The following is a 25,843-nucleotide window of genomic DNA, read 5'->3' as shown; positions in this document are numbered from 1 at the left end:
CGTAATGGAAAACCAAAAAAAGCGAGTAGACCCGAGGCGAGTCGAGTAGATACCACGCAGTGGAAAACCGCCAAAAGTCTTAAAGCTGGTCCCCCCTTCCTGCCGCATGCCCCAACACCTGTAATTTGGCCTTCTTCCCTTTTAGCCTTCGCTAAACCAGCTTGCCACACTCCCTAGCATCAAATCCTTCAAACTCCTTTAGCCCACTTTTAACAAGCTCTTCTATTAAAATAGATTGGGATTCAAATGAAATGCAAAGACAGGGTTTCCTTGCCTGTTTGATATTATACAGCTGAAACACAGCCTAGGATATATATATATATATATATATATATAGTTTTTTATTTTGAAATCATCTCTGAGAAAGCTCCTTCACTTGTTTTCAACAACAATAACAGACTGATTAAGAGGTAGGGAGAGAGGGGGGGTGCGATGGACTGAAGCGTGTGTTTCTCATAGAGTGACGGCTGACTCATTATGAATGGGTCCAGCACCGGTCGAATGCCGGGTCAGTAGAGTTACACATATGAAATGTCTGTATAGTCACTGAGCTGCATTTTTATGAACTATGATATTCTGGCCATTGGTCATATCTCTCGCCCAGGTCCAGCAGGCTCCGTCTCACACGCTATTACTCAACGACCTGAAGTTAGTTGCATTCAATAACTTGTTCTGTGTTTTTTGCCGTGGCCACCACAGCAGCAGAGAGTTACCAGCGGAAACACTGGTACAAAAACATGTTGGCCTCTCATGCTTAAAAACATACAGCTGTGTTAACAACTATTAAAACTGTGGACAAATGTCACAAGTTTGGCGCCTTCTCTCTTCCTGTTGCTGGGGAGCCGTGTTAAAGTTAATGGGTGCGGGGCTGCGCGGAGAGTAAGAGGAGAGATATAAACACAGGCCCGACTTTAAAGAAATGGGTCATGTAACACGGGTAAAAAAACAAAAGAAAGAAAAAGGAGCATTCTATGAATAGAATGACGCATTTAAAATATTGTGATTAATATTCAATTAATCGTGCAGCCCTACATGTGAGCATATTTTTCCTACTTAACATAGGTAAATAAGGTTGTCCAATATACCTGTGAGGAGATCTGGGCATGCAGGGTCTCATTCTGGACTTGCAGGGTCTCGCTCTGGACCTGAAGACCTTTGTTTTCATTCATAAGGTCCTGTTAAACACAGACTGTTTTAGTGTATACAGTCTGTTCTCTGCTTCAGAGAAATTCACTGTGCATCTCAATATGGAATCAACACTGCAGAGTACTAAAATGGGATGTTGTAGCGGCTCACCTGAACCCGGGCTTGCATTGAGTCATCAGGCATACTGTGCTGGGACAGCTCCATAAGACTTATCATTCTCTGCTCCAGCATGTCCTTGGAAACAATTGTTTCACTCAGGCTGCTGTGTAGGGTCTGGATCTCCTTGTTCTTGTTGTTCATCTCCGTCTCCACTGCCAACAGCTGGCTGTGAAGCTCTGCACCCACAAATAAAAAGACAATAAGTTGCTGAATGTAATTGACAATTCTCTTTAATGTAGTAGAAGCAACAAGTTAAGAAGGACTAAATGTTTAGTGGGACATATTTTATCACCTTGCTTTGAGGCCTGAAGTTTCTCTCTCTCAGCATTGACACTGTGGAGGAACTTCTGCAGTTCGTCCCAACTTCGCTTAGCATCCTGCAGTTGGGCCTGTGGATGGAGACATAAATCCAATTTGGTGAACACGTTTCTCCCACGCATTACGATAGAAAACCAGTGGTGTAGTGCCACACTACACTAACAAATCACATCCTTCAATCTTCTTTCTTTGATGACGATTTCTGTCATCAAAATCCTAACTCTTGGACATGGCTCTCAGGTTCTTTGCCAAGACTATTCTGTTTCAAGCAACTCAAACTTCCATCTTCAATCACAGTCAATAAAAAGAAAGGAAGGGCTGATCTGGGTGTCTCACAGGAAAGGGTTGTTCATTCACAGCACAAAGCCTCAAACATTCCAGCTTCCACAGCCAAAACAATCCTCCCAACCCAAGTTGTGTTTCCCACACCCCTGATCAGGACATCCACTTCAACCTCCTCCCATTTCCTTGGTAATGTTACCACTACTTTTAAACAGATTTGAGGCTGTGCAGCATGGCGCAGGTTTTGTACCGTTTTGTCTCACTTGGGAAAACTGAAGCACAGCCTACATAGCAACACATTGTGCATCTGGATTAGCGTACCTCCAGCTGGGACACATTCTGCTTATAGTTGACCTCCAGTGACTTCCTTTGGTGCTCCTCCTGCTGCAGCTTGCTGTTGTTGTCTGCCAGCTCTTTCATCAGGCCAGCATACTCAGAACGCAGCTTGTTCAGCTCTGCTGAATTCCTATAAAGCAACAAAAGCACACACATAAGTGATGTGAAAATGGTTGACGGGGCTTATTGTGGGACGTATCAAACAACAAATAGCCTGTACGGGGCATTTCACATGGTGCAACTGTGCATCCAGATGGATCTCTTACGTGAGCAACACAGGCAGAAGAAATGGAGAATAATTTTAAGATGAGAAGTCTGAGCTAAAATTCAAAGACAATAAGCTGATATTCTTATATGAATATCTAGTGAGCATGACCAGTAGGGTTTATTTATTGTAGTGTAACACTGACTTGCTCTCCATCTGGTTGGTGGCAGAGCTGACTGCGTCCCTCAGGATGCCGTTCTCCTGCTGCAGTCGAGTGATCTGGCTTTCCAGCTGCTCCCTTACCTGCTGAAACTACACATAAACAAGATGCTTCAGTCTGCATGCATCCTTAAGGGGAAGGCCAAAAGGTCTGGGTTTATTTACATTTTTTATTTTTTTTTAGCAGGTTGTCAAATATACTGCAATAACTGATATTAAAAGAAATAGGAAACAAGTCAAATCACCTTTATCTGCATAGTCTGGAGCTCCTGGTAGCTGCCTTGTGCTTTGCCCTGCATGCTACCCAGTTCTTTCTCCATGGCTCCACGTTGCTCTCTCATCATGGCCTCCACCCGGCCTGTCTTTTGCTTCTCAACTTGAAGCTCCTAAAGCACAGAATAGGCCACATGAAGCCGTTATCAAACAAATGAATTACTCTTAAATATGTTAGGAATAAATAATGTATCATATAATGTACTTCATTAAGAAGAACATGAGAATCCAGACCTGGCTAAGCTGTTTCACTTTGTCCTTGGCAATGGAAGCCTCCTCCTGCAGAGTTGTAAGAAGTCTCTCTCGTTCCTGTGCAGCTGGGTCAGGCCTGGCCGCAGACTGGCGGCGAGAAACATAACATTAAGAAACCAGGCATAGCAAGTCCCAACTACAAATATAATGTCTCCTGCCAAATGTAAATAGTGTGAAATGTCACTTGTCACAACACCCAATTTAGATGTAGCATTTATTAATCTCTCACTTTGTGCCAAGCATCCAAAGCATTAGGGCTCTTCTCCCCGAGGAGAGCCATCACAGTGACAGCCTCGGCCTCTGACAGAGCCAGGCTAGACAGACCAGACAGCAGCTCCTTCAGCTTCACCTCCGTGTTCTCTGTTTAAGAAACACAAGACCAAGCAATTTAGCATATTTTTTTTTTTTTTTTTTTTTTTTTTTTTTTTTTTTTTAAATGGCAGGGGCAACAAAGAATGAAATACTGGATCAGGCTTGTTTCCCCCCCCCTTCTACCTTTGTCAGTCTCATTTTTCTGTTTCTTGCCACTCCCTTTGGAATGTAGATCATCGTTATGGCTTGCCTGGTGGTTCGCAGCAGCTGCTGAGTCAGCCAGCACATGGGCTTCATCTACTGGATTTGAGGAAAAGCTGGTTGATTACAAGGCAAGAAGTTCAGGCTTGGGTGCATGTCCTGATATTGTGAAGAAAATTAGACATAATTTAGCATGTGGGACCCTTGTAACACCCTTACCATGCTCAGTCTTCTGCCTCTTGGCTGAGTTCTTCTTCCTGCCACTGGTAGCACTTGGGTTTGCACCGTCCACAACTTTGGTTTCAGCCACAACAGGCGCTTCCTTCTTGACTGGAGCTGGAGCCTGCTCAGCCTTGACCTCTGGCTGCTGGTCATCCACTGTGACTTAGGAGGAATTTATTGAACCAAAGATTTAGTCATTTCCATTTTTCCACGAGAATCTAAGTGACAACACCACTTTAAACTGTACTCTTGGCTACTCACCGGGCTCTGCTTTTTGTTTCTTCTTCTCCTTTTTCTTTCCAGAAATCTGTGGAGGTGTCTGAGCCTGAATAGGAGCCTGAGTGGCTTGGACCTGTACCTGAACCTCAAGCTGGGGAGAGGGAGGGCTGGACTGTTTGCCTGCCGCAAGGAATGGCTCTGTCTTGCGGCTGACCGGCTTTGAGCCGTTCACTTCTGGCTCCTCAGAAGAAGGAGCAGCAGCAGCAACTGCAGCAGCAGCAGCAGCAGCAGCAGCCGCCGCCTTGGCAGCCTTTTTCTCCTTCTTCTTTCTCTCCCTTAGACCAGCAGGAGCCTCAGGTGACACTGAAACAGGCACAAAGGGAATAGGTGTTGGAGGAGCAGGATCTGGAGTAGCCCCTAGTGCAGGTTCCTCTTCTACCTCCAGAGTGGAGCTGTTGGCACCATCGGCCACATCAAAATCCCGAAGATCCTCCTCTGACTCCCCTCCACCTCCACTGGCAGACTCCTTCTTCTTGCTCTTCTTTTTTTCATTTTTCTTACGGGTGTCTGGCTTAGATTGTGGTAGCTTAAGTTCCCGTTTCTGCCTGGCCAGCACCTCATCGTAGGAGGTTTCCTTCATGAAGAGCCAGAAGAAGAGGAACATAAGGGCAATGACTAGGGAAGGGGCCAGGATGAGCAGGTACTGGGAGTCGTAGATATCCACCGCCATTCTGAAGAGAAGGAGAATGAAAAAAAAAAATGAAAAAAAAAAAAAAAAAAACTTGAATTTAGGCTACTTGGCACACAATCAAGACTGTTAAAATGCAGACCTGCTCCATTCCACATCATGGTATGCATCTGCTAATATTTTCCACATATTGAATGCATACCATTATGGTAATAGCTTTCTACCAACAAATGCAACACCAAAGGCTGCACAAATCCAGAGATCACAAAAACATAGGATCTCAGCAATATTGTGTACATGAATCTGTAATTTCATTGCTGCTCATATCCATCCAATACAAGTCTTGCTGTATATTCATTTTCATTTGCAGGTCAACCACTGCTGCCATCCATGAGAGCTAGCCTGCGGTATGTGAACTGGTGCAAGTTTGAGATATGGGAGGTGGTGTTGGTACATCAATAGCATTGAGTTGATGCAAGCGAGAGGACTTAATAACCCCCTTTCCTTTCATTGCGCTATGATCCAATTTAGATAACAATACCCCAGCTACACAGCTTAACAACCTCCCCACCTTTACATAGTTACATAGACAATAAGGGGTATACACCTGAAACACAGCTTGGTAGGAGCCAGATGGAAAACGTCACAGGTTTAAAGGTGGACAAAATAGACCAAGAACATCAGAAAGACAATTAGGCTTAAAAAGAAGATGTCTCACTGTCTCTTTTAGTCACTTCCCTCCTTCAGCCCCCACAAAGACGACATGGTGGTATTCTAAACTCATAACAGGATGGATTTGCATGAGGCAAAAATACACCAGCATGCAAGTGGCACCCTTTGAGGTCTGCTGCAGCTGCAGTTTGACCCCTGCCTGCTTTAAACCAAGGGAGGAGGAGGTTCTTCTTCCATTGCAGACCCAGTTTACAGAGTCAAGAGGCCCTGAGAGTGAGACTTCAGTTTAGCATCTGCTAAAGATATTCTTAGGAACTGTGTTGTCTCCTAGGGTGGAATAAATGCAGATAAATATATAATAATTTGAGGTACAAAGCATCTTATTGCTCACTAAAATCCACTATGATTAACCAAACCAACTGTAAGCATTTGTCATATTGTCTTGGCATAAAAGATACTACAAAAATGGCTGCATGATGGCTGTTAAAATGAAGTTGCTGTATATGTCAATAATTTTGGTTACTTAGCCAAGTAATGTGATTAGTCTAAGAAAATTATTTCCAACATTTTAAGCAGGGAGCTTGCAGTTTCTCCTGATTTTCCTCTTATATACCCTTATTATCTTATTTCTTTCTGTTTAATCAATCTGATTACACCTCAGATGCAATGTTTGATGTGAAAAATCAGAGGTGGTGCTGCAATTTTGTAAGAGGCAAAGTAGTAGTAGTGCAAAATAAAAATATTGATCAAATAAATAGAATTCTTTCCAAACATTAGTGCATCTGGAGAGTGTCATACAGCAGTGCCTTTGTGCAAACGTACGCACTTATTACAAAAAAAGCAATGTTGTGAAAAACGCAGACAAGTTAAGGCCACAGCAATATTGAGTTGTCAATAGGGAGTGACCTGAAGTGTTGCACAATCCCATCATATACCCAGGATCTGGGGTAGTAATATAGCGTAGGAGTCAGCACAGTAGAGCAGACCTCTTTAGTAATTTGGATTAAGCAGATTACCCATGATGATACACTTAAGAATAACTTTCCACTGCAGGGCTTCCTGAGGAATGGCAGGCTTAGCCTTATAGTGTACTGTTGACCCCATTATTCAGAATCAGAAAAGTCTTATTGCCAAGTATTTTTATTTTTATTTATTTTTTACACGTATGGCATTTTTCTTAGTGTTGCTGGTGCATGTCATTCACTCACACCTCAAAAACCTGTCACAACGTCTTCCACACCCACCCACAATAATGTACCAGCTCTGTTATGTTTAATATTTGACGTACCTTTTCTGAAAAAAAAATTCTGCCTTTTAAAAGTACCAAGCTTTTGCTCTGAGCATTGACTAAAAAAAAACTTTTATATAACATTTTCTGTAGTGCTTTGATTTTCACAATCCCATTCGATAGGCTTGCTGGTGCATTCCTCCACACTCCAAAGGTTACAGCTGGGGGCAAACTCATAGAAAATATGTAACTGCGAGCAACAAAAAGAGAGATAATTGTTTAGAGAGCACAGTTGAAACCAGCACAGTCAACAACCTGTACCATGACGAAAATATTAAAACGGCTTCCTTTTTTTTTTTTTTAAATCCTCCCATTTGCTCTATAGTTGTCTTACCCGTGACCTCATTAGAAAATGTGTCATATTACAAGGACAAAACCAAAACCACACACTTCGGCTAATAAGCAACATGCCAAGACCAAAAAAGCCTGGCAGTGGCCTAAAGATTGTGTCTGAAACCTAGACATACACCAACTAGATCAAAGTTTTATAAAATAAAACCAAAGACATAAAGAGACCATAGTGCATTATATACTACTGTACATGCATAGCATCGGTGAATACGATAACTTACTTTCAGTGGCTACCAAATCAGAAAGTTCTAACTCATGCCGTATGCATTGTATTTTCAAGGAAACTCCCATGTCAGACCAAATGAAGCTGTGAAATTAAACTTGAAGCAACATTGCTGTCTTAGCACATTAAGTATGGGTGGAGTAAGTAGTGCAAAGGTTTGAGGCCTGCTTGCTTTCTTTCAGTTCCATGCCTCAAAGTGGAAGGTGGATGAGTTTTCTAGTGCAGCCTGAGCCTTGTCCCAGCATCAAAATGAGCCAGGAGGACAAAGCCCTCTCGGGCTGTTGGCTCCCCGGAATCTAACCACTTGGCTGGCCAGGCTTCCTGATTTGGCAGGCACTGACGGAGAGGTAACCCCTGATAACTATTGGTCCCAAAAAGCAGCACAGACAGTACTTGAAAACTAGGCTATGCAGAACTCAACATTTTATATCTTTAAGCTGACAATTCACAAAAAAAAAGCATGTTTAAAAAAACAGACGACCAGTCCAGGAAAGCACAGAAACTAAGTTAACTATGTGTGTAATCGTAAAATCAGAATTAGAACTAGGGTGACTAGTACTCTAGATTAAGACAACTGAGAGATGGTTATCGCTGAATAGTTAAGCACTATGGACTATCCACTGATAATTTACCATTATCAGTATTCCGGTAGCAAAGTACACAGTAGGGCTTTTGATTTTAGTGGGAAAAAAAGTATCAGTCCTCTGAAATGGTCTGCTCTTCCCATTTGAATCAAGTACAACCAACTAGGGCTGGGCAATTTATTGATTTTATATCAATATCATGATATGAGACTAGATATCATCTTTGATTTTGGATATCGTAAAATCGTGATATGACATAATGGTCTTCTCTTACCTGCTTTTCAAGGCTAACACACATTAAAGTGATGTTCTTTTCTACCAGACAGAATGTCCACAATTACTATCTAAGAGTGAAGATATTTTGTTAAAGCACCAATTGTCAACCCTAGAATCTCGCCCCAATATCAATATTGAGGTCAAAATATCGTGATATCGGATTTTATCCATATCGCCCAGCCCTACAACCAACACACCTTACAACAGCTTAATGACCTCAAGGAAATTGACAAAGAACTAACACCATGCAACAAAACAGGAATACCATTATGGACTCTATGCAAACGTTTCTCAAAGTAGGGTCAATGGGGTGCTTGAAGGATTTTCAAGGATCATCTGCAGAAAAGTTGTTAGGTTTCGAGTTCATTCAGGATAAAAGTTAGTAAAACAAACAAAAAGTATATATTATAATATATAATTATATAGAAATAAAAAGTCAACAGGGCGCAGTTAGTTATACATTTATTCACCACTTTATTACAGATCCAGTAGTGCCGTTCATTAAAAGTACCAGAAAAAGTAACACCTCGACTTTGATGTCAAGCAAGCTTCCTCAACATTAAACAAGGGCAGTTCACTATGGTTGAGTAGCAGGTCCTAGCATGCTCAGTCATGTCTAATGTCGGCCTTGTGCACACTACTGAACCAAGATACGTAATGGCAGCTGTTCTTAAAACAAGAAAAGGCTGCCTGTGGACAGCATGTTATCACAGAAATAGCAGAACTGATCTATCTATAGCGTTAATCTTCCTTGCTAAATTAGCCCAGCTCGCTCCTGAAGTCACACGACACGTTATAATCAATTGAACTATGAAAGCGAAAGAGGCACACATGTCGAAGAAAGACTCCCTTGGTCGAAATGACTAGCAAGAAATGTTTATTTAAACAGCGGGGGTTCAATAGTGACCTGGACAGGGATAAAAGTAGTTGCTATAATAGTTATATATCCACACAGAAAAAGGCTTGTCGCCACTCAAATTCTTATCAGAGTGGCTAAAGCTCAGCATTATGAATGAGCTAGCTAACGCAAAAGCTAGCCAACTAACGTGAACCAGGTAACGTTAGCCGACCAATCCAATTACGGTAAAAGAACAGAGGAAGCCTTAAGCGACAAAACTGACCAGCAAAATTATTAACAGGAACACCTAAGTTTTATTTTAACACACACTCTCAGCCAGTGTGGAGGCGTGGAAATCTGCCTCCAATGACGGGGGCCTCGTCTTGCTAGTGACCCAGCCTCCCCCTCTCGTAAAATCTCTGACCCGGTCTGCTGCTTCATTCTTCCGCTCAAGTCCTAAGGGCCGTTCCCAGGCCTGGGTAAAGAGTGTAGCTGCGCTTAGACCGGAATGAGCGGCTTTTTCACTATAAATCAACATAATATCGCCGAGAACTGTTAAACACAGCATACCTGTAGTTTCAGTGTGTTGTTCCCTTAGCCAGTAGTGAAATGGCGTAGTTCTGCGTTGACTCTGGGAGACTCTTGACTTCCCAGGGCAGCTCCAGCTTGGCTTTCTTCTGCGCTATCCGTCACACTATCTGCCGTTTCTGGTTCGCGGGGGCGGGTCATAATCAGGCTGCTAGGGAACGCTTGTTTTGTGACTCCAAGCACACCGGCCGGAGCCGTTACTACGCAGGGTAAAGCAAGAGATAGCCCCGCCTTTTCGAGACTGTCTTGATTTATAAATTTTATTAAAAGCAAAAGCAAAAAGGGGAGTGGTCATTGCACTTCCTCAAAGTCCATTTATTTGACTGTCTATGATTAAACCCGAGTCCAAAAAGAGCAATATTATATGGGAGGGGACCTTCAGTATATCTGTGGTATTTAGTGAATTAACCACTTCTCTTATCTAATTTCTTATATCTCTGGTATCTTGCACCCTAACCACACTTCTTTAATCTTCATCTAAGGACAGTATTTATTTGGGGGGGGTCAACACATATTTTGCTACAATAGTTTTACATTTTACAACATTTCTTTCAAAAGTAACATGTGGTATTGTAATGTTTTTAATATGATGGCCAAAAAGAAACCCATGAACAGTGGAATTCAAAGAAATCTGTTTAATATTAAAAAAGTCAAACTAAACATATTATGCCCAGATGAAACTATGAAAACTTTCATTTTGTAAAATTCTCACTGCCTTGGGCTGAATCAGTCATTCCTCTTCTGTGTCAATGGACGGAGGCGGCCCTGCTGCCCGCAGCTCTGCCTCATACTGCTTCTTCAGACCCTTCAGATACATACGTAAGCTGTCGGGGTCCAGTCTGGAGTTCCTAGCGGTCTGCAGGAGGCGGGTGGCCAGGTGGTACACAGCTCTTTGCCTCTGCGTTTCCGGATCACTGTGATGTTTGGCCTAGAGCAATAATAAACCACACCATGGGTTGTGTCTCTTTACTCAGCACTTCTCTGATATAAAGCAGAATTATTTATGGGACATACAAATATTTGCCTAAGTCTGTGGCCTCTGTCATCACAGTAAAGCATTTGACTCACTCAGGGTCAAATATTGGTTTCTTGAACATTAAAGCCAGTTTTCCTGTTTTGCCAAATGGACGTACTATAAAAGCACACCCTAAAACGTACTGTAAATAAAAGGCCCACAGAACAGGTTGAGGCACCAAAGATGGTAGGACAAATATTCAAAAGCTGATCGGAACCATACCAAAAGCTGCTGGCTAACTTTAGAGGCAATTATCTTTGCCTCTTGGATTATGTTTGAAGGAAGTGCAGTCATTTCTGCTGCTCTCAGACCTAGAAGAGCAGAAACAATCTGTTACAATTTTCATGATCAATTTCAACAGGATTGTACTAACATTACACTGACTCTGTACCATAGTGTCTTTCTTCAGAGCATCCTCGATTCAGCAGATATGTATAGACCACACTCTCTGTGCCAGTGTCACCACTGCGTGTGTGCTGAACCTCCATGTGCTGGTTCTCCACATTGGGATAAAGAGACTCGAGTTGGCACAGCTCCATAAAGTGTGTGGCAAACAGGGTGAACGCCTGCAAACAGCCCACACCTTAAAAATGAAAACACTGGAAAACAAATGCTATACACGTATTGACTTAACAGCTTAACTGTTGACTTATGAGGTGTAACACAACAGACAATAGCAAGTTAAATTATAAATATAGAGCATTGGAATCTAATTTATCTGGTTTTCATTTCATTCACAGAAAGGAGTGTCAGTGCAGGACTGTATAAGTGCATACTCTACCTTGTGGCTAAGGAGGAACTCACAAACTGAGTGACAGATGCCAATGCCCTCCTCAGCACTGGTACCACGGCCCAACTCGTCTATGATGATCAGGGACCTGTCACTTACGTTGTGAATTATGTAAGAGATCTTTGGAAAGTAAAAATGCTGTTAATCATAATTTCACGATTTATTTTCCTCATAAATGTAACTAAAGAACGTGAGCAGCCCTAATGCTAAAAGAGAACACAAACACAAAATACCTCCTTCATTTCCAACATGAAGGTGGAAGAGTTAGTTTCAAAATCATCATCCACACCAATTCTGGTGAAAACCTGATCAGCAACACGAAAAGAGGCATACTCAGCAGGGACAAAAGAACCTGCAATAATAGTGCAAAGGCGTTACTCAAAAGTGGAGACAAATCAATGCCTAGCAATTACCATTCCTAATTCACGTGGGGCTAAAAGGAAAGGTTTGCCAATGCTGACCTATCTGAGCCATGATCTGACACAGCGCCACCTGTTTGAGGTAGGTGGATTTGCCGCTCATGTTGGGTCCAGTGATGATGACAAAGTTGCTGCCTTCGGAGATGTAGCTATTGTTTGATATAGGCTGCTGTCCAACTATTCTCTCCAGAATGGGGTGACGACCCTGCTTGATGGCCAGTGTGTCTGTGAACTCGGGGCGCACTGGCAGACACAGCAGAAAAGAAGCAACCATCATAAATACCTCTTCTTGTTTGCGTAACCCCGTCATGCATTTCCATGGAATTATCAAAATGCATCAAATTCAAATAAAGCTACACTGTATGAGTTAGTATTTGGTAGTTTTGTTACAAACCTATACAGCCGGTAAACTGTGAGTCAGTTATTAGGTGCATGATTTCAGCTATAGAATTAAATTCTTACGGTGTTACACTGAAAAGTTGTGTCACAATATAATAAAAGTGGATTTTTGTGAGAGGTGTGTTCAATGGTTCCAGCCAGCTGGCCCCTCTGCTGAGGAGATTTGTCTCAGTAAATACAGCGCACCAGTGCACGGTTATGTAACAAGGGTAATCTGAGTACAAACTGGCCGGGCTAGAGGGGGGCAGGCAGTCAGCGCTATGGAGCGTCTATGGAGATACACTTTTAGACAACTGAGGAGAGGCGCTCACCACCCACGTGGCCGCTGCTGCCCACAACCCACCCAAAAAAAAAAAGAACTGAGGCCAGCAGAGCTGCCAGCTCAGTGAAGCACAGTGCTGCCTTGTGTCCACACTGCCCTCCCTGAGACAACAGATCAGAGTCAGACTGTTTCAGGTTAATTTTACAGTTTGACTGACTTGAGAGCAGAAATAAACAGTGATCATACTTACCATAGTCTGAGATGGTGCATGCATTGGCCAGTGACAGCAACATGTCGAGCATGGATACGGCATCAGACAGCTTGTATAGGCAGTGAACGTGCTCGTGGATAGTGCTGAGCAGTTGACATATCACCCTGTATGAAGACAGGTTAGATGCTGCAGGGGCATTGCACCGGAGGAAAATTAGCTAACTAATAGCACCCACCAGAGGACAAAAAGTAGAACACAACACATTGAATCAGCGGGTAATAAGATAAAAACTTGCTTAGATAAAGAAATATAAAATCTTGCTTCCCCTTTTAATGACTGAGTTGACTAATTTGTGGTTATCTGGGAATTAAAAGCCATTACATTACAATAATAGTCACATCTGTGGTATCAAAACAATAGTGAAAGATAAGCTTTGAACTTCGCCCCATTTCTGCATAATCACATTCATCTTTGAAATGGAAAGAGTGCCAGGGACAGAATTTGACAGCTTCAATTAAGTAATTACTCAAGGGAATTCTATTATTACTTAGCTAAGAAATCCTTTAGATGAGGACAGCCCTTGTTCAAATCCTTCTGTCTCTTTTAATATTCAGTACAGTTTACATTACTATGCACATTTGTAAGTCACAGCATGGAGAGCTCCTTACACATAGGACATGTGAAAGATCTCCCTCAGGGCCTCATCACAGCGGTCGTTCATCTTCATCAGGTCAGCAATAGTGAAGCCATAGTTGTTCTTGTGCTTTGTGACCTGCGGTGGCAGATGTTGAAACCCAGCTTTTGTGTTCATTCAATGATTCAAAATGCATAGTCCCCATGGGGGAAATTCCTCCTTCTTCACTCACAGCTGAGCTAATTGTATCTGTTTTAAGTTAATCCGTTAGCTTTCAGGTGTTTTCACTTACCTGAATTTAGCAGACTTTACCTTAATAAACTCAGGGGGAAGTTTCCCTTCAGGCAAGACCACTCCTTCAAGCTTCATCTGGATGAAGAAACCTCGAGCTGTGCTGAAGCTGGTACGCATTGGGAAACCGTATCTCTCCCCCATCTGATTCACTAGCCCTTTGCATTACAATGCCATATAAAGAAGCTTTGGTGCATAAATACTAAATACAAATATTGCAAACCAACGGTATGAACTGACAAAATACACACCTGCAATGTCGTCTACTATCTCAGTGTAAGCTCTGCGTGCAATGTCGAGGAACTCGTTGATATTTGGTCGGACAGCGTAACACTTCTGGGTGCGCATGTTCAGGCTCCCCTTCAGGTAAGTAGTGTCATCATTAATTACCGTCTTGATCTGCTCTAGGATCATGTCAAACCTGAGACGGACACAAATATATTACAGCACGACCGATTAAGGATTTTTAAGGCCGATACAGGTACAAATATGTTTCAGCCTACAGTATATATATTAAAAAATCCAGAAACGCGTAACAAAACATAAACAGATTTCCCTAACATTAGTTATTTGTTGTTATTTATGAGTTCTCACTAAAATAATAAAATAATTTGTTTCATTGTCACAAAAGAACAGATGAACATCAAAATAAATTAAAGTGCTGATAAATAAAATATATAAAAATATGTACTTAAGATATAAAATGTAAAGTCCTCTGAACAAAAAATACAACAAAAACAAATAATCAGTGTTGCCAACAGGGACGTTGTAGAGCGCCATCTGGTGGACGGACTATGCAACACCAACACTCATAACATGGTTGACATGTCCATTTTTATTTAAATTTTTAAATATTAATTTATCAAAATCATTTATTTGTCATTATAAATGTTTCTGATGATTTTTTTTAATATATATAATATAATATATTTACTATATCGGTCGGGCTCTAAAATATATACAGTGGAATATGTCAGTAGAAAGTATATGATAGTAAATGTGTGTCCGACATGGGCACAAGGCTTGGTACCTGTTGTCTTCCAGTGAGGTGTAGTATGCCTTGAGCAGAGCCGTCTTGCAGTTCTTTAACACCATCTGTTCATAAAGTGTAATGCTTAAAGGACTTACTATTTGCATTCTAACTAAATAACAATTAGTCAAATGCTTTCGCCGAGTAACATTTTGTTTCTATTTCTATCCATGGCTACAAGATCCTTTTGAATAGATTTTACAGACCCTTAACCGTGGCACCAGGTCCAATGTGTGTTTCAGCTGAATGACGTGTGTAATCTTTGCTTCAGCCACTTGAACCTGTAGAAATAGGGCCATTTTGGGACATTTTGTTAATTTAGTTAGTAAAGCATTTCAAAAAACACACACACACACACACACACAAGTTCACTCAATGCCAGACATTTAATTGCGATAAAATCATGAGTACTGAAGGTACTATACATACTGTTTCCTGCTTTGGGATCTGGACAAGAACAGAAAGCAGCTGGTCAATGTCAAGAAAATGACCTATGGCTAAGGAGTAAAAAAGAAGAGACGCTGAAATACTGTGTCACGCTCTCATTTTCAGTAAGCACATTATTAAATGTATGCTTTCAAAAAGTTTGCGCTTATTCCTGACCATTCTTCAGGCCAAAAAAGAGCTCCTCATCCTGCAGCAACTCTTGTATGGTGTCCAAGCGTATGTTGATGGTGTCCACATCCACCAGAGGCTCCAGAATATTGGAGCGCAACCTTCTAGCTCCACCAGGCGTTTTGGTGTGATTAAGTACTCCTAAAAGGGAATGCTCGCTCCTATAAAAAGAAAAGCAGACAGACTGAACACTTACTGTGCATGATTATAAATGCACTACACATACAAAGATAGCGCTGTCATCGTCTCACCCTCTTACCTGTGGTCTCTATTATTGACCACCAACTCCAAATTAGCGGCAGATGCTGAGTCGATCATTGCTGTCTGTTCACTCCCTTTAAAGCTCACTTTGAGAGACTTGGCAGCGTAGACAGAGTTCTGGATGAACTCTAAATATTTCAGCAAAGCAGCTGCTGCTGCTAGACAATAATACCTAAACAAATCATGACATGTGGTCATTAAAAAACAGTAGTCTTACAGTGCATCTATTTGTATAACTTGTTGTACTCAGTGGCGTACTTAGCTTGTACTTCCATGAGGACGGTGGCAAATTCTGGAGCACACAGCTGCTGAATGTACTCCAGTCCTTTCCTTTCATTAAAATACTTTCTTTGGATAGCAGTGAAAGCTACTCCCTGACAAAAAAAAAAAAAACATAATAAATTGCAAATTTTACAGGAACACAACATGTCAATAGGGGGAACGCACAATACGCGTAGTAATGTACAGTGAGCAAGTGAATGAGCATGAGTGAGCGAGCGAGCTGCTTTGAAAGTGGGCATTTTTACTCAAAACATCTATTCTGCATTGGTACCGGAAAGTTTTCTGTGATGAGGTTGAACAGCTTTGTCCCTTTCCCCTTCTCACTGGCTGTGTCTGGCATCAGTATTTCCAGTGGCACCAAGATGTGAATCTTGGTTATGACCTTTAGAAGAGTAACATATGAGTGAAACAGGAGTTTCCTCTATTTTAGAGTCTCTGCTGAGAGTAGCGATGATTAACAGCCAATCAAGCATCTAGGTTATAGCTTTTGACAATGCATGGGTTACCTTGGCATAGGTCCCAGTATCTGCAAACTGTGAGAGTATAAGCTCTGGATATTTCAAGTTGAGACTGGCCATGCCAATCTCTCCCCTGGCCAAACCACGCCCTTCAACTACTGCCACAATCACAGATGCACCAGAGGTTGTGGTCGCAGAGGAGCAACTTGTTACTGCAAAAACACAGAAATCGGAATGAGAAGCACAGCTTTAGCCTTATTGACATGGTCAAACATTGTCTAAGGCTGAAGTACCAGTATGATCAGTCACTGGTGTCCGTGCTGGGTGTGTGCCAGTAGCTCCAGCAGACCCCGGGGTCCTCCTTTGTTTCGGTGTTCCTCCACGGCTGTGGTGGGAAGAGCTATCCGAGGTAGATGGAAAGAGTGATGAATTGTTCCTGCCTAACCTGAGGCTGTGATGGAACTGACCTGTGTCAAGATAAAATATGAGGAGAGGGTCTGTGTCATATTATTGTTGATAATGCCCAAAGACAAGGTCTTCAGGTCTCTTACAAATTTGGCCCCATTGTCCTTCTATGAGCCACATTTAAAAAAAGAAAATGTTGTATCAGAAATGTCATTATTATAGCTTACTGTCTCTATCCTCGTTTTGTGTGCCATTGTTGTGAAAGTGAAAAATGCTAATGTTAGCTTAAACTACTTAGCTATCCATAACATCACCTGAGGCCACTTGGGGGAGTGATGGACCATGGTTGAAAATCGTACTGCTTTCATCTAAACTTTGATGGGATGAATCGGAGGAAGTTGATGCGGGACCGTACGAGGTGGTTTCATTTAGTCCGCTTCTGTCCATTGGGGACACACCCCATGTTTGTCCACATTCTGGGGTGTCACCTACCTCATCTGTGCTGCTACGAAACATTTCAAACCCTCGCAAAGGCAGGTTAATGGACGTTTAATACCAAACTCCTTAATACATCTGGAAAACTCAGTGAATAGACCAGTAACAACAAAAAGTCACCTAAATTGAAGTCCTGCACGTAGCTAATAAAACCCCACACCGAATGTACTTCCTAATCCGCGCGTGAAGCCCGCGGAGAACGCGGGATCACGCGGATCCCAGCATATAGCATCTGCGCATGTCAGCAATGTCACACTTTCAAACCAAGGCGATTGACCAATTGATTGACATTTGTATCACTTATTTTTTTTTTATACATCTGCTAATATAATTTACCTGAATATTTATATGTTAGCAATATAAATACAAAACAAAAGTAGGCTACACAAAGGGATGCAGTGTGCTGTGTTGTTCGCAAGCCATAGTAAAATTTCATTATTCTAATCTTGGAGATCAAAATACTTGAAAGGAGAAAATGAGGGGAAAAAATAGCTGCAATATCCAACTACCCATGTCTATGGGTCATCCAGGGATAGTGAGCCTATACACCTTATAGAAAGAGCTAAACTCCGCAATGATTTAACATCAGAAGGAAATGTGTTAGCTTCAGGAATCTCATATTAATAGGCACGTCTTCTTCTTTCCTTTTTTAATGATGTGGTAGGCCTATTAAATAATAAATTATGTTATTAATCAATATACATCTAAAAACGTGTTTTTCACTTTCTTTATATTGTGTAACTAAGACGAAGAGTGAGACCATTAATGAAATACGCTTTTATTCTGGAAACTTTCAGACCGGAAGTCTTCTGCTTGTTCCGTTCGCGGCCAACATGGCGGCTGGCGCTAATGAGGTTGATTACTTTGTGAGAGAAATTGAGAAAAACGACGGGTGTACCTTAAAGGTGAAGCAGTGCTACTTGGGGGACGTTGGCTGCGTTGTTTGGGATGCAGCTATCGTTCTGGCAAAATATTTAGAGACAAAACAATTTTATGACCCGTCCTCAGGAGTGAACGTCTGGGCTGGCAGGAGTGTTGTGGAGTTAGGAGCTGGGACGGGAGTTGTTGGTCTGATGGCAGCAACACTGGGGTGAGACAACGGCTTAACGTTAGTTGATGCGTTTATATGTCACTGTCGTTTAAATAGTCACGTTAATATACATATATCAACAACTTATCGCAGTTTAACGACTAGCTAAGCAGCGCTTTACAGTGAGTGGAATAACAGCCTTGATATCATTTTAATTATAATCTATAGAAAGCCAAAATATAGTTTTTCATTGACGTGTAGTAACGTTTTTAAATCCCACAGAGCTCTAGTTACTGTGACAGACCTTGAGGATTTGCAGACGCTTCTGATGGTAAACATCCAGGAAAACCAGGCACTTATCAGTGGATCCGTTACTGCCAAGGTACTGAAATGGTTTGTACTTGCATTTCGTTTTTTGGGATTTCAATCATCCAAACTGCATGTTGACATCTTGCAAGATATTTCCAAATGCTAACTAACTTTTTTATGTTTACTCTATTACTAAGGGGCGAAGATGTGTCTGACTTCCATCCTCCTCCACATTATGTCCTCATGGCAGATTGCATCTATTATGAGCAGGTACTTTACTGTAATTTTCTACTTAGGCTTTTCAATTTAAACATGACTCTTGCAAAGTTGTGCCTGTTTCAACATCATTGCAAAACAAAATAAACGTAGTGTAGCACTGTATTCCTCTTTGTGACTTATGATTATTTTCCACAGTCTATTGTTCCGCTGGTGGAGAGTTTGAAGCTGCTCTCTGGACCAGAGACTTGCATTATTTGCTGCTATGAGCAACGCACAGAGGGCGTCAACCCAAAAGTGGAAATGCAGTTTTTTGAGGTGAGAGTCCAACTGTGTGTGTTCCATTTTTAAATGCTAATAAATATGTAAATGCATTTATAAAGAAGCTGATATATTTGACATTACCTTTCAGTGAGTCATTGTGGTGCTTTGTATTACCTTTTAGTTGCTGGAACAAAGCTTCAACTGTGAAGAGATCCCTTCAGACAAGCAAGACCCAGAGTTTAGTAGTCCAGACATCCGCATCCTGCACATCTGGAGAAAAGTCTGAAATTGTGTGGTCACATGGAAATGAGATTTAAGTCTGGCATGTTTATATTATTCAATGTATCTTTATTTCTGCACTCTTTTTAAGTTTTTAAGTTTTTTTTTTTTTAAAGAAAACATGTTTCTAATGTACAAAAACTGTTCTGATATATAGTTATTAAAAAAAACTAGTAAAAAGTGAGTTCATTGTTTAAAAAATATGTTTTTCATACACTATAAACCAAGTTTATTTTATTGGTCTGTGTAATTGTAGGGCTGCGAAGGTCAATGATGTGCAAGTACAGACATAACAATAATGGTTATCTTTAATACAATTAGTTATTTCAGCTTGAGGGATGCCAAATAGACCAGAAAGGGGGTTTTGTGTTCTTTTGGATGTTTGAGATAGAAGATTAGTTTTGCAAATGTTTTGATTTTTTTTTTGTGCAAAACACAATGACAGAGGAAAAGTCCAGAGTTTATAATAATAATAATGATAACTTTTAATCATACTGCGCCTTTCATAAAACACAATGACACTTTACAGAATTACTGTGGCTAAGCTAATGGAGGTTGCAGGCTGGGGTAAGCAGGTGGTGTTTCAGGAGATTTTTAAAAAATGTATGCAGGTACATGGGTGTAGCAGAGGGATGGGCTGCTCAGTAAACTACAAACATGAGACTGACTTTGCTTCTGCTCTTATCCATGGCCCTTTTGTTTTACTGTGCATAATTAAACATACACTGCATTAATGTGGATGTTTTATATTAAGATAATATGCACAGTCACATGTCAGATTTAAATAGTTCTGTAGCTGCTCATTCCAGGGGAGGGGAACTGTGTAGATTGAATTAATGCTTTATGTCATCATTATTATTACTTCAAAAGTTCCCCCCCAGAAATGAGCAGCTATAGACAGCTGTAAATTGTCGTTAGAGTTGTTTTAATAATATACAGGATTTCCTTTAATTGTGATCGAGGTATGTCAATTCAGACATTCAGCACCAGGGGGCAGTCGTTGCTCGAAGTCTCCAAAAAAAGTTTTTAAATGTGTGTAAATGTTTAGTCTGTGCAACAAAACTGCAATTAGATTATTAATCATGAGGGCCTAGCTTGTTATCAAAACTCTTAATATGAACTTTAATTATGAAGACATTGTTGTTACTACATTATTAGAACTTTGGGACAGATGGGAAAATAAATCATGACTAAAATTCTTCAATCCATATGTTTATCTTTGTGTGTATTAGTACATATTTTAAAACCGATGCCAACATAGTGTTTGCTAGCTCTTGCCCTCAAAAGCTTTTGCTCAATGCAAGGGGAGTTCCACCCCAAGCCCCAGATTAGCTGGAAGATTATGGCTCTTTTTCAAGCATAAACCACAAAGTATGCCCCATACTCCCACAGGCATGCAGGGGCCCCTCACAGCCTTTCATGCTGCTCTTTGTTTACACAGCGGCGCTGTACTGTAATGAGCAGGGTGGCCACCAACGCTCAGACCAGATATAAATGTTAATGGTAAAGTTGGGGGTGGGGTTGACAGGTAAAGTTCCATCAAATAGTAAAATCACTAAATAGAATAATGCAATGAGTACCAAGTTTGAGAATGCATTATTAAGATGCTGCTCATGCCCATCCTAATATTTCTCCATAGGAATCCAGGAGTCCAAAACTGACATGGGTTAAACTGGACAGCAGGGACATCTGTGATGGCATTGTGTCTCACCCAATATTTCTTGATTAGATTTTTTATTTAAACAAACAAGTAACTTCATAATCCAACTTTAAGAGGATGCTTTTGCTTTGTGTAGAGTTAATGCTAACTCATTTAAATACAACATTGTGAACAGTTTGCTCATCTGAAGTACAAACAAATACAACCCTTCCTGTCCCAACTAGTAGATTATTAACCAATATCCCAAATGTGAATGTGAAAACTGTATGAGGATGGAGAAAGAGATTGTGTGGTTGGGTTGAATCCTAGTTGAACAATCTGACCCCTGAGTCCCTGGACAGCCTTGTTCTATGATATGACCTATCACAAGAAGGACAGATTGAGATTAATGGCCTTTTTCTTTTTTACAGTTACTAAAATTACTGCAGTGGATCATTTAAGACAATCCTTCCCTGTGGTCCTTCACTGCCCTCTCATTTCTGCCTGGGGCAGCTGGTACGATAAGAGCCAGCCTACTGTTGAAGTCTACTTTGGCTTTGACCAGGATATGTTCAACTAATTAATTTGACTCACAGCTGGTATTAAGTCTATATCCCCCTGTGTGGCTGGGACAGGACCCAGAGGGGTTATTGGGAAGATTAGAGGGGAGCTCCACTATTCTGTGTCAACATTTCATGCTCCTGCTCACCCATAGCTCTCTCCTAGTTAAATCATTTAGAAATATATTTCCAGTCTCTCTGGTGCTGTCTCCTTCTTAAAAGTTAACCAACAAATAAAATTAAAATAGGGTGGTTATAGTCTTCTTGTGGTTGGCTAATTAGGCTAGCACTACAGGGGGATACAGGCAAGCTCAGGGTAAATGAGGACAGCCCACAGTGAAGCAGCAGTGTCTCTAAACTGTAATAATGTACACATTACAGTTGATTCTGATGACCATAAGAAACACTACAGAACAGTAGGGTACATGCTGCATGCACCGAGACAGAATGGGGGCATTTTCTGCCAACAGATGGTGCCACTAGTAAAAATACTCTTACCTGTGTGGAATACCTGCAGTACAAACTACAGAGTTCAAGTCCTCATAAAGAGCTGCATAGGCAACATGGTACACTGTTTCAACACAGGCTTCTTATTTAAATACAGTTTATTAATTATGGCATTAATGATGATGCCATTCACTGGGGCTGTTTTGTCTTTTTGTGTGGGATTAGTCTCACTGTTGTCTTTGTGATTTAATGTGCAATTCAACCCCAGGCCAGTCTGCACTTTCTACACAAAACATAGTGAAAATCATCTACATGGACTCAGTAATGCACGCGTATCACCTCACCCGATCCTTTTAAAACAATAAAACATTAGGGAGCAATGCAGCCCCCCTCCAAACCAGATGGGTTGAGGAGAGTCTGACTCCGTGCAGGCTGTGTGATGTGCACCACTTTGCTGCATCACAGCCAAGTGACACAGAAGATCCTTTGTGTCACCATCCTCACGCTGCCTGGAGCCAAGAGACACTGTTCCAGAAAGGAAGACTCATTTTCACACTAACTATTAGGGAGTGGCTCAAGAATAGACATCAAACTGGGCTGATTAAAAATAGAAGAAGGCTGCAGAAATGTGGGACTCCTATCATCCATCAAAGGTACCCCCACCTCCACAATCTTCCTTTCCACATACACAGAGCACCTTTCTCTCTTTCACATGACAAACAGGGCCCAGTGAACTTTATCCTCCACGGACAGACAACAAGCTAGAGCTCCATTCCAAAATAGATAATATTTGATTAGTTTTGTTTTGCAGCTCTGTCCCCATCTCCAATAATGAGATGCAACAAAACACTCTTTTTCAGTGGATTTTAAAGCAACGGGACAACTAGCTTATAGTAACACAATGCTGACTCAATCCCCCTCATCCCAATGCCTCCCCCCCCCCCCCCCCCCCCCCCCCCCCCCCCCCCCCCCCCCCCCCACATGAGGAGTGCGGGGCTGCTGTTATTTCAGTTGTGCTGCAGTTGAGGGAGGACACAAATTCAGTACTGTGAGAATATTGTGCACACTTATATTTTTGTATACTTGCTCGATATATACACAGGTTCTATAAATATAGGTTCATTGTGACTCAAATGTGGTTTCGGTGATAGTGTATTGATCCCTTGTTTGAAATACCACCTTACGTTATGTGTGGAGACTTGACTTGCTAGTGTCCCGGCGTTCTAGTGCAATGATGTATTTGTCATCATTAGGATGTGTGGCAGCCCAGCACCAAGGAGAGAATAGCAGAGGGGAGGGTGCAGAATGTGTGTGTAATGTTTCCCTGAGTCATTACATCTCAGTAGTCTGAATCTGGACTGTGTGCGTGAGTGGCAGCAGCACCTGACTTGCCTTAGATGTGAGATTTTCTCCAAAGCTCAATGCTGGTGTTCAAATCCAGAGACACTGTCACTCAAAACAGTGTCTCCTTTGTAATTACAGTGATCCTGTCAGATATACAAATGTAGTCAGGCATGGAGCGCAACAGTGTTGTAGCAAGCTGTTGAGGGAGGCCTTTGGGGTTGCTTTGCATTGATCATCATTTTGTCAGTCAGCGTGTGGAAGCTATGAGTGATAACATGGGCTGGTGGATACTGCTGCTGGGTGAACAACTATCTAATCTACGTTACTGCATACTTTGATGTGAGTGTTGAGGAGGTTATGTAAAGCCAAATTGCAGATGCCACATTGCTTAGGCCAGTGCTCTGCAGCATACTGTGTGAATAGGTTGTGTGGAAAAAAACTCCAATTTGTTTCATTTTGCTTTAGAAACAAATGCACTTTTTTTGTTCCTTGCAGCCAAGAGACACAGGACACCTCAAGCTGCTGCAACATCAATAGCGCCACCCCCACCCCTCTTGCCCTATACGTAGTATTGCTTACATCTAAAGGCATGATGCTGTGATCCTCTTAACTCTCTGTGTTACAGCTGGAAAACACAGCGTATGAGTCCAGGGACAAACTGGTTCACACTCTCACACAGCTGAGGCAAACATCCTGCATTTCTCAAGCGAAACCATGTGGACAAATTTTAGGTTTTCACATAATGGAATATAAATAGAAGCCCTGAGGCTTAAAAGATGTAATGGGATCTTAGATTGGATGGATTTTTTAAGTGGATAACTAACATGATTATAGGCCAGTGAGACTGTACTAACAAAACTGTATGGTTAGTGGCTCAAATTATGTATTTAATGCTTGTATGAGTACTTTATCCAATAAAAAACAAATTGGTTATGTCATGTGGACATCCAGCCTTTCATAATAATTTTCTGGTTCTCTGGATTTGTAATTTCCCCACAGCAAGTAACCTTCAGTTGCAGATATGAATGGAATGCATTTGGGACCAATGCCCAGAGTGCACCTTGGACTTGATAGCCTCACATTTTCAAACTTGTTTAGCTGACATATACCACAGCATAACCCCTATAAAAACCATAGCACATGTTTTAGACTGTTTATGAGTAAAACCTGCACTGATACACTTGCAGTCAAAACAATCTTAAGTCACACCCACATTATAAACAGAAAGGAGTGCATATGTGTAAAAAGGAAATAGGGGTTTGCATGTAGAGTGGCATTCAAGAGCATTAACCTCAGCAGGAAACGTGAAAGAACTTTCAGCCACATCCGGACATGTTTTACACTGAGCTCTGAGTGAGTTTATTGTTCCGCTGCTCATTTGAAAAAAGGGCTACTGAAGGTGCAGAGGACAGAGAGATAAGTTTTATAACCAAAAAGGCTTTTACTGTCCTTGAACTGTGCTGTGTAAGCTTTGGCTTGGAGTGTTCCATTTTACCATTTGACAGATAAATAAAACGCTGGGTTCCCCAATGTGCACAAGAATATCTGTATCTGCATGCATGTCAAATCCTACAGTGATTATCCAGCTGGGTGTGGCTGGCTGTTGAACTGTAGGCCAACATTAAACCAGCGATGACTATATTCACAACCCGCAGTCAGAAAGGATTATTACATTGGTGCTACCTGCGCAAATGTTACCATGCAGCTGTAGTTAAAAGGGAAGTGAAGACAAGTGAGGAAGAGGAACCACACCCCTTAAAACCACAAACATAATTCAGGCTAGGTTTGTAGGCATGTAATGAGCAGCTGTAATACCACTCACCACAGTTTTTTCCTGATGCTGTTACAAATCTTTGTCAAGTTGACTAACTAAGGGTGAGCATGAGCTGCCATTGTGACAAAGGGGAAAAAGGGTGTGTTTCTATATTGCAGAACTTTGCTCACAGAGAGTAGAGTTTCTTTCGATTTCTTCCCACTCTTCCTCTTTCTATGTCGAATAGAGGAAGCCACATAGGACAAATCTGTCATAGACATTCTTGTCCAAACCAGTGGAAGTATTTTAGGTCATTTGCCATTTTACGTTGTAAATGATGACACCAATAAGTTACGAATCGGAAGTAAGCTTACGGTTTGTGAGGAGCTAAATGAACATGCTGCTGTGCTGTAGTGAACACAATCATATTCAACCCCATCTTTGCAAAAGCTGACCAGTCTAAGACTTCTTAATCATGAAGAATGAGGACTATTTCAACAGCTCCTATTAGTGAGCTTTCTTTTCTGACCTTTCCTCTCAGGAAGTGTAAGGAATTCCAGATGAGCACAGAGGGAGTTGACAGAAGGGCCGGGGGGGCTCATCTTTACAGAGGAGAGGTCATAAAACATTGCTTACAGTCTCTGTCCTTGCCCCACGGGCCCCAGTCTTACCAATAAAGCTGAGGATCATGTGGTTGTAATGAAGTGGTGGGAACCAAAGTGGCCATTACAGCCGAATAATCTAATGGAGGCCCTCGACCAAGCCGTCACTGAAAACAAGCAT

At 41.5% G+C, this 25,843-nt stretch overlaps 3 protein-coding genes across 12 annotated transcripts in view; 1 reads left to right on the top strand and 2 right to left on the bottom strand.

Moving 5' to 3' along the window:
* The window catches only part of ktn1 (kinectin 1), a 20,793-nt gene extending 10,891 nt beyond the window's left edge, over positions 1-9,902 (bottom strand). For 6 of the 9 annotated variants that reach the window (XM_034857986.1, XM_034857992.1, XM_034857993.1 and 3 more), the window contains exons 1-12: positions 9,635-9,902; positions 4,187-4,875; positions 3,923-4,087; positions 3,686-3,802; positions 3,420-3,550; positions 3,173-3,277; positions 2,911-3,051; positions 2,652-2,758; positions 2,227-2,371; positions 1,598-1,694; positions 1,297-1,481; positions 1,086-1,175 (exon numbers count right to left, since the gene is read on the bottom strand). In XM_034857986.1, the coding sequence (XP_034713877.1) occupies positions 1,086-1,175; positions 1,297-1,481; positions 1,598-1,694; positions 2,227-2,371; positions 2,652-2,758; positions 2,911-3,051; positions 3,173-3,277; positions 3,420-3,550; positions 3,686-3,802; positions 3,923-4,087; positions 4,187-4,874 (1,971 nt within the window). In that variant the 5' untranslated portion in view covers position 4,875; positions 9,635-9,902. The remainder of the gene's footprint in view (positions 1-1,085; positions 1,176-1,296; positions 1,482-1,597; positions 1,695-2,226; positions 2,372-2,651; positions 2,759-2,910; positions 3,052-3,172; positions 3,278-3,419; positions 3,551-3,685; positions 3,803-3,922; positions 4,088-4,186; positions 4,876-9,634) is intronic. The other 3 variants (XM_034857987.1, XM_034857990.1, XM_034857991.1) reach the window with 3 other exon arrangements.
* Positions 9,903-10,292: 390 nt separating this feature from the next.
* Positions 10,293-17,425, bottom strand: msh4 (mutS homolog 4). 2 transcript variants are annotated; one of them, XM_034859011.1, is made up of 20 exons: positions 17,039-17,424; positions 16,613-16,786; positions 16,368-16,531; positions 16,133-16,243; positions 15,838-15,953; positions 15,578-15,751; positions 15,307-15,479; positions 15,133-15,200; positions 14,910-14,984; positions 14,704-14,768; positions 13,925-14,094; positions 13,695-13,831; positions 13,417-13,520; positions 12,788-12,912; positions 11,919-12,119; positions 11,691-11,809; positions 11,449-11,577; positions 11,059-11,233; positions 10,890-10,978; positions 10,293-10,580 (listed from the first exon to the last, which is right to left on the bottom strand). In XM_034859011.1, the coding sequence occupies exons 1-20, from the start codon at positions 17,238-17,240 to the stop codon at positions 10,383-10,385; spliced, it is 2,769 nt and encodes a 922-aa protein (XP_034714902.1). In that variant the 5' UTR covers positions 17,241-17,424; the 3' UTR covers positions 10,293-10,382. The 2 variants fall into 2 exon arrangements, 1 of the variants encoding a protein (XP_034714902.1); XR_004654896.1 differs by having other exon boundaries at positions 10,453-10,580; positions 10,721-10,978; positions 17,039-17,425.
* Positions 17,426-17,998: 573 nt separating this feature from the next.
* Positions 17,999-19,423, top strand: vcpkmt (valosin containing protein lysine (K) methyltransferase). Its single transcript, XM_034859067.1, has 5 exons — positions 17,999-18,309; positions 18,532-18,642; positions 18,756-18,828; positions 18,973-19,092; positions 19,220-19,423. Exons 1-5 carry the CDS (start codon positions 18,053-18,055, stop codon positions 19,322-19,324), a joined length of 666 nt encoding a protein of 221 aa, XP_034714958.1. The 5' UTR covers positions 17,999-18,052; the 3' UTR covers positions 19,325-19,423.
* Positions 19,424-25,843: the final 6,420 nt, after the last annotated feature.

The sequence above is a fragment of the Etheostoma cragini genome, chromosome 20 (genome assembly GCF_013103735.1).
Source record: "Etheostoma cragini isolate CJK2018 chromosome 20, CSU_Ecrag_1.0, whole genome shotgun sequence".
NCBI classification, from domain to species: Eukaryota; Metazoa; Chordata; class Actinopteri; order Perciformes; family Percidae; genus Etheostoma; species Etheostoma cragini.
This window is presented reverse-complemented; position numbering and strand designations above follow the sequence as displayed.

Coding starts and splice junctions, on each gene's coding strand:
- msh4 (XM_034859011.1), bottom strand. CDS start 17,240: ATGTTTCGTAGCAGCACAGATGAGGTAGGTGACACCCCAGAATGTGGA. Junction 16,787..17,038: donor ACTCCCCCAAGTGGCCTCAG/GTGATGTTATGG, acceptor ATCTTGACACAG/GTCAGTTCCATCACAGCCTC. Junction 14,769..14,909: donor ACCTGGTGCCACGGTTAAGG/GTCTGTAAAATC, acceptor CTTTATGAACAG/ATGGTGTTAAAGAACTGCAA.
- vcpkmt (XM_034859067.1), top strand. CDS start 18,053: ATGGCGGCTGGCGCTAATGAGGTTGATTACTTTGTGAGAGAAATTGAG. Junction 18,829..18,972: donor ATTGCATCTATTATGAGCAG/GTACTTTACTGT, acceptor TATTTTCCACAG/TCTATTGTTCCGCTGGTGGA. Junction 19,093..19,219: donor TGGAAATGCAGTTTTTTGAG/GTGAGAGTCCAA, acceptor ATTACCTTTTAG/TTGCTGGAACAAAGCTTCAA.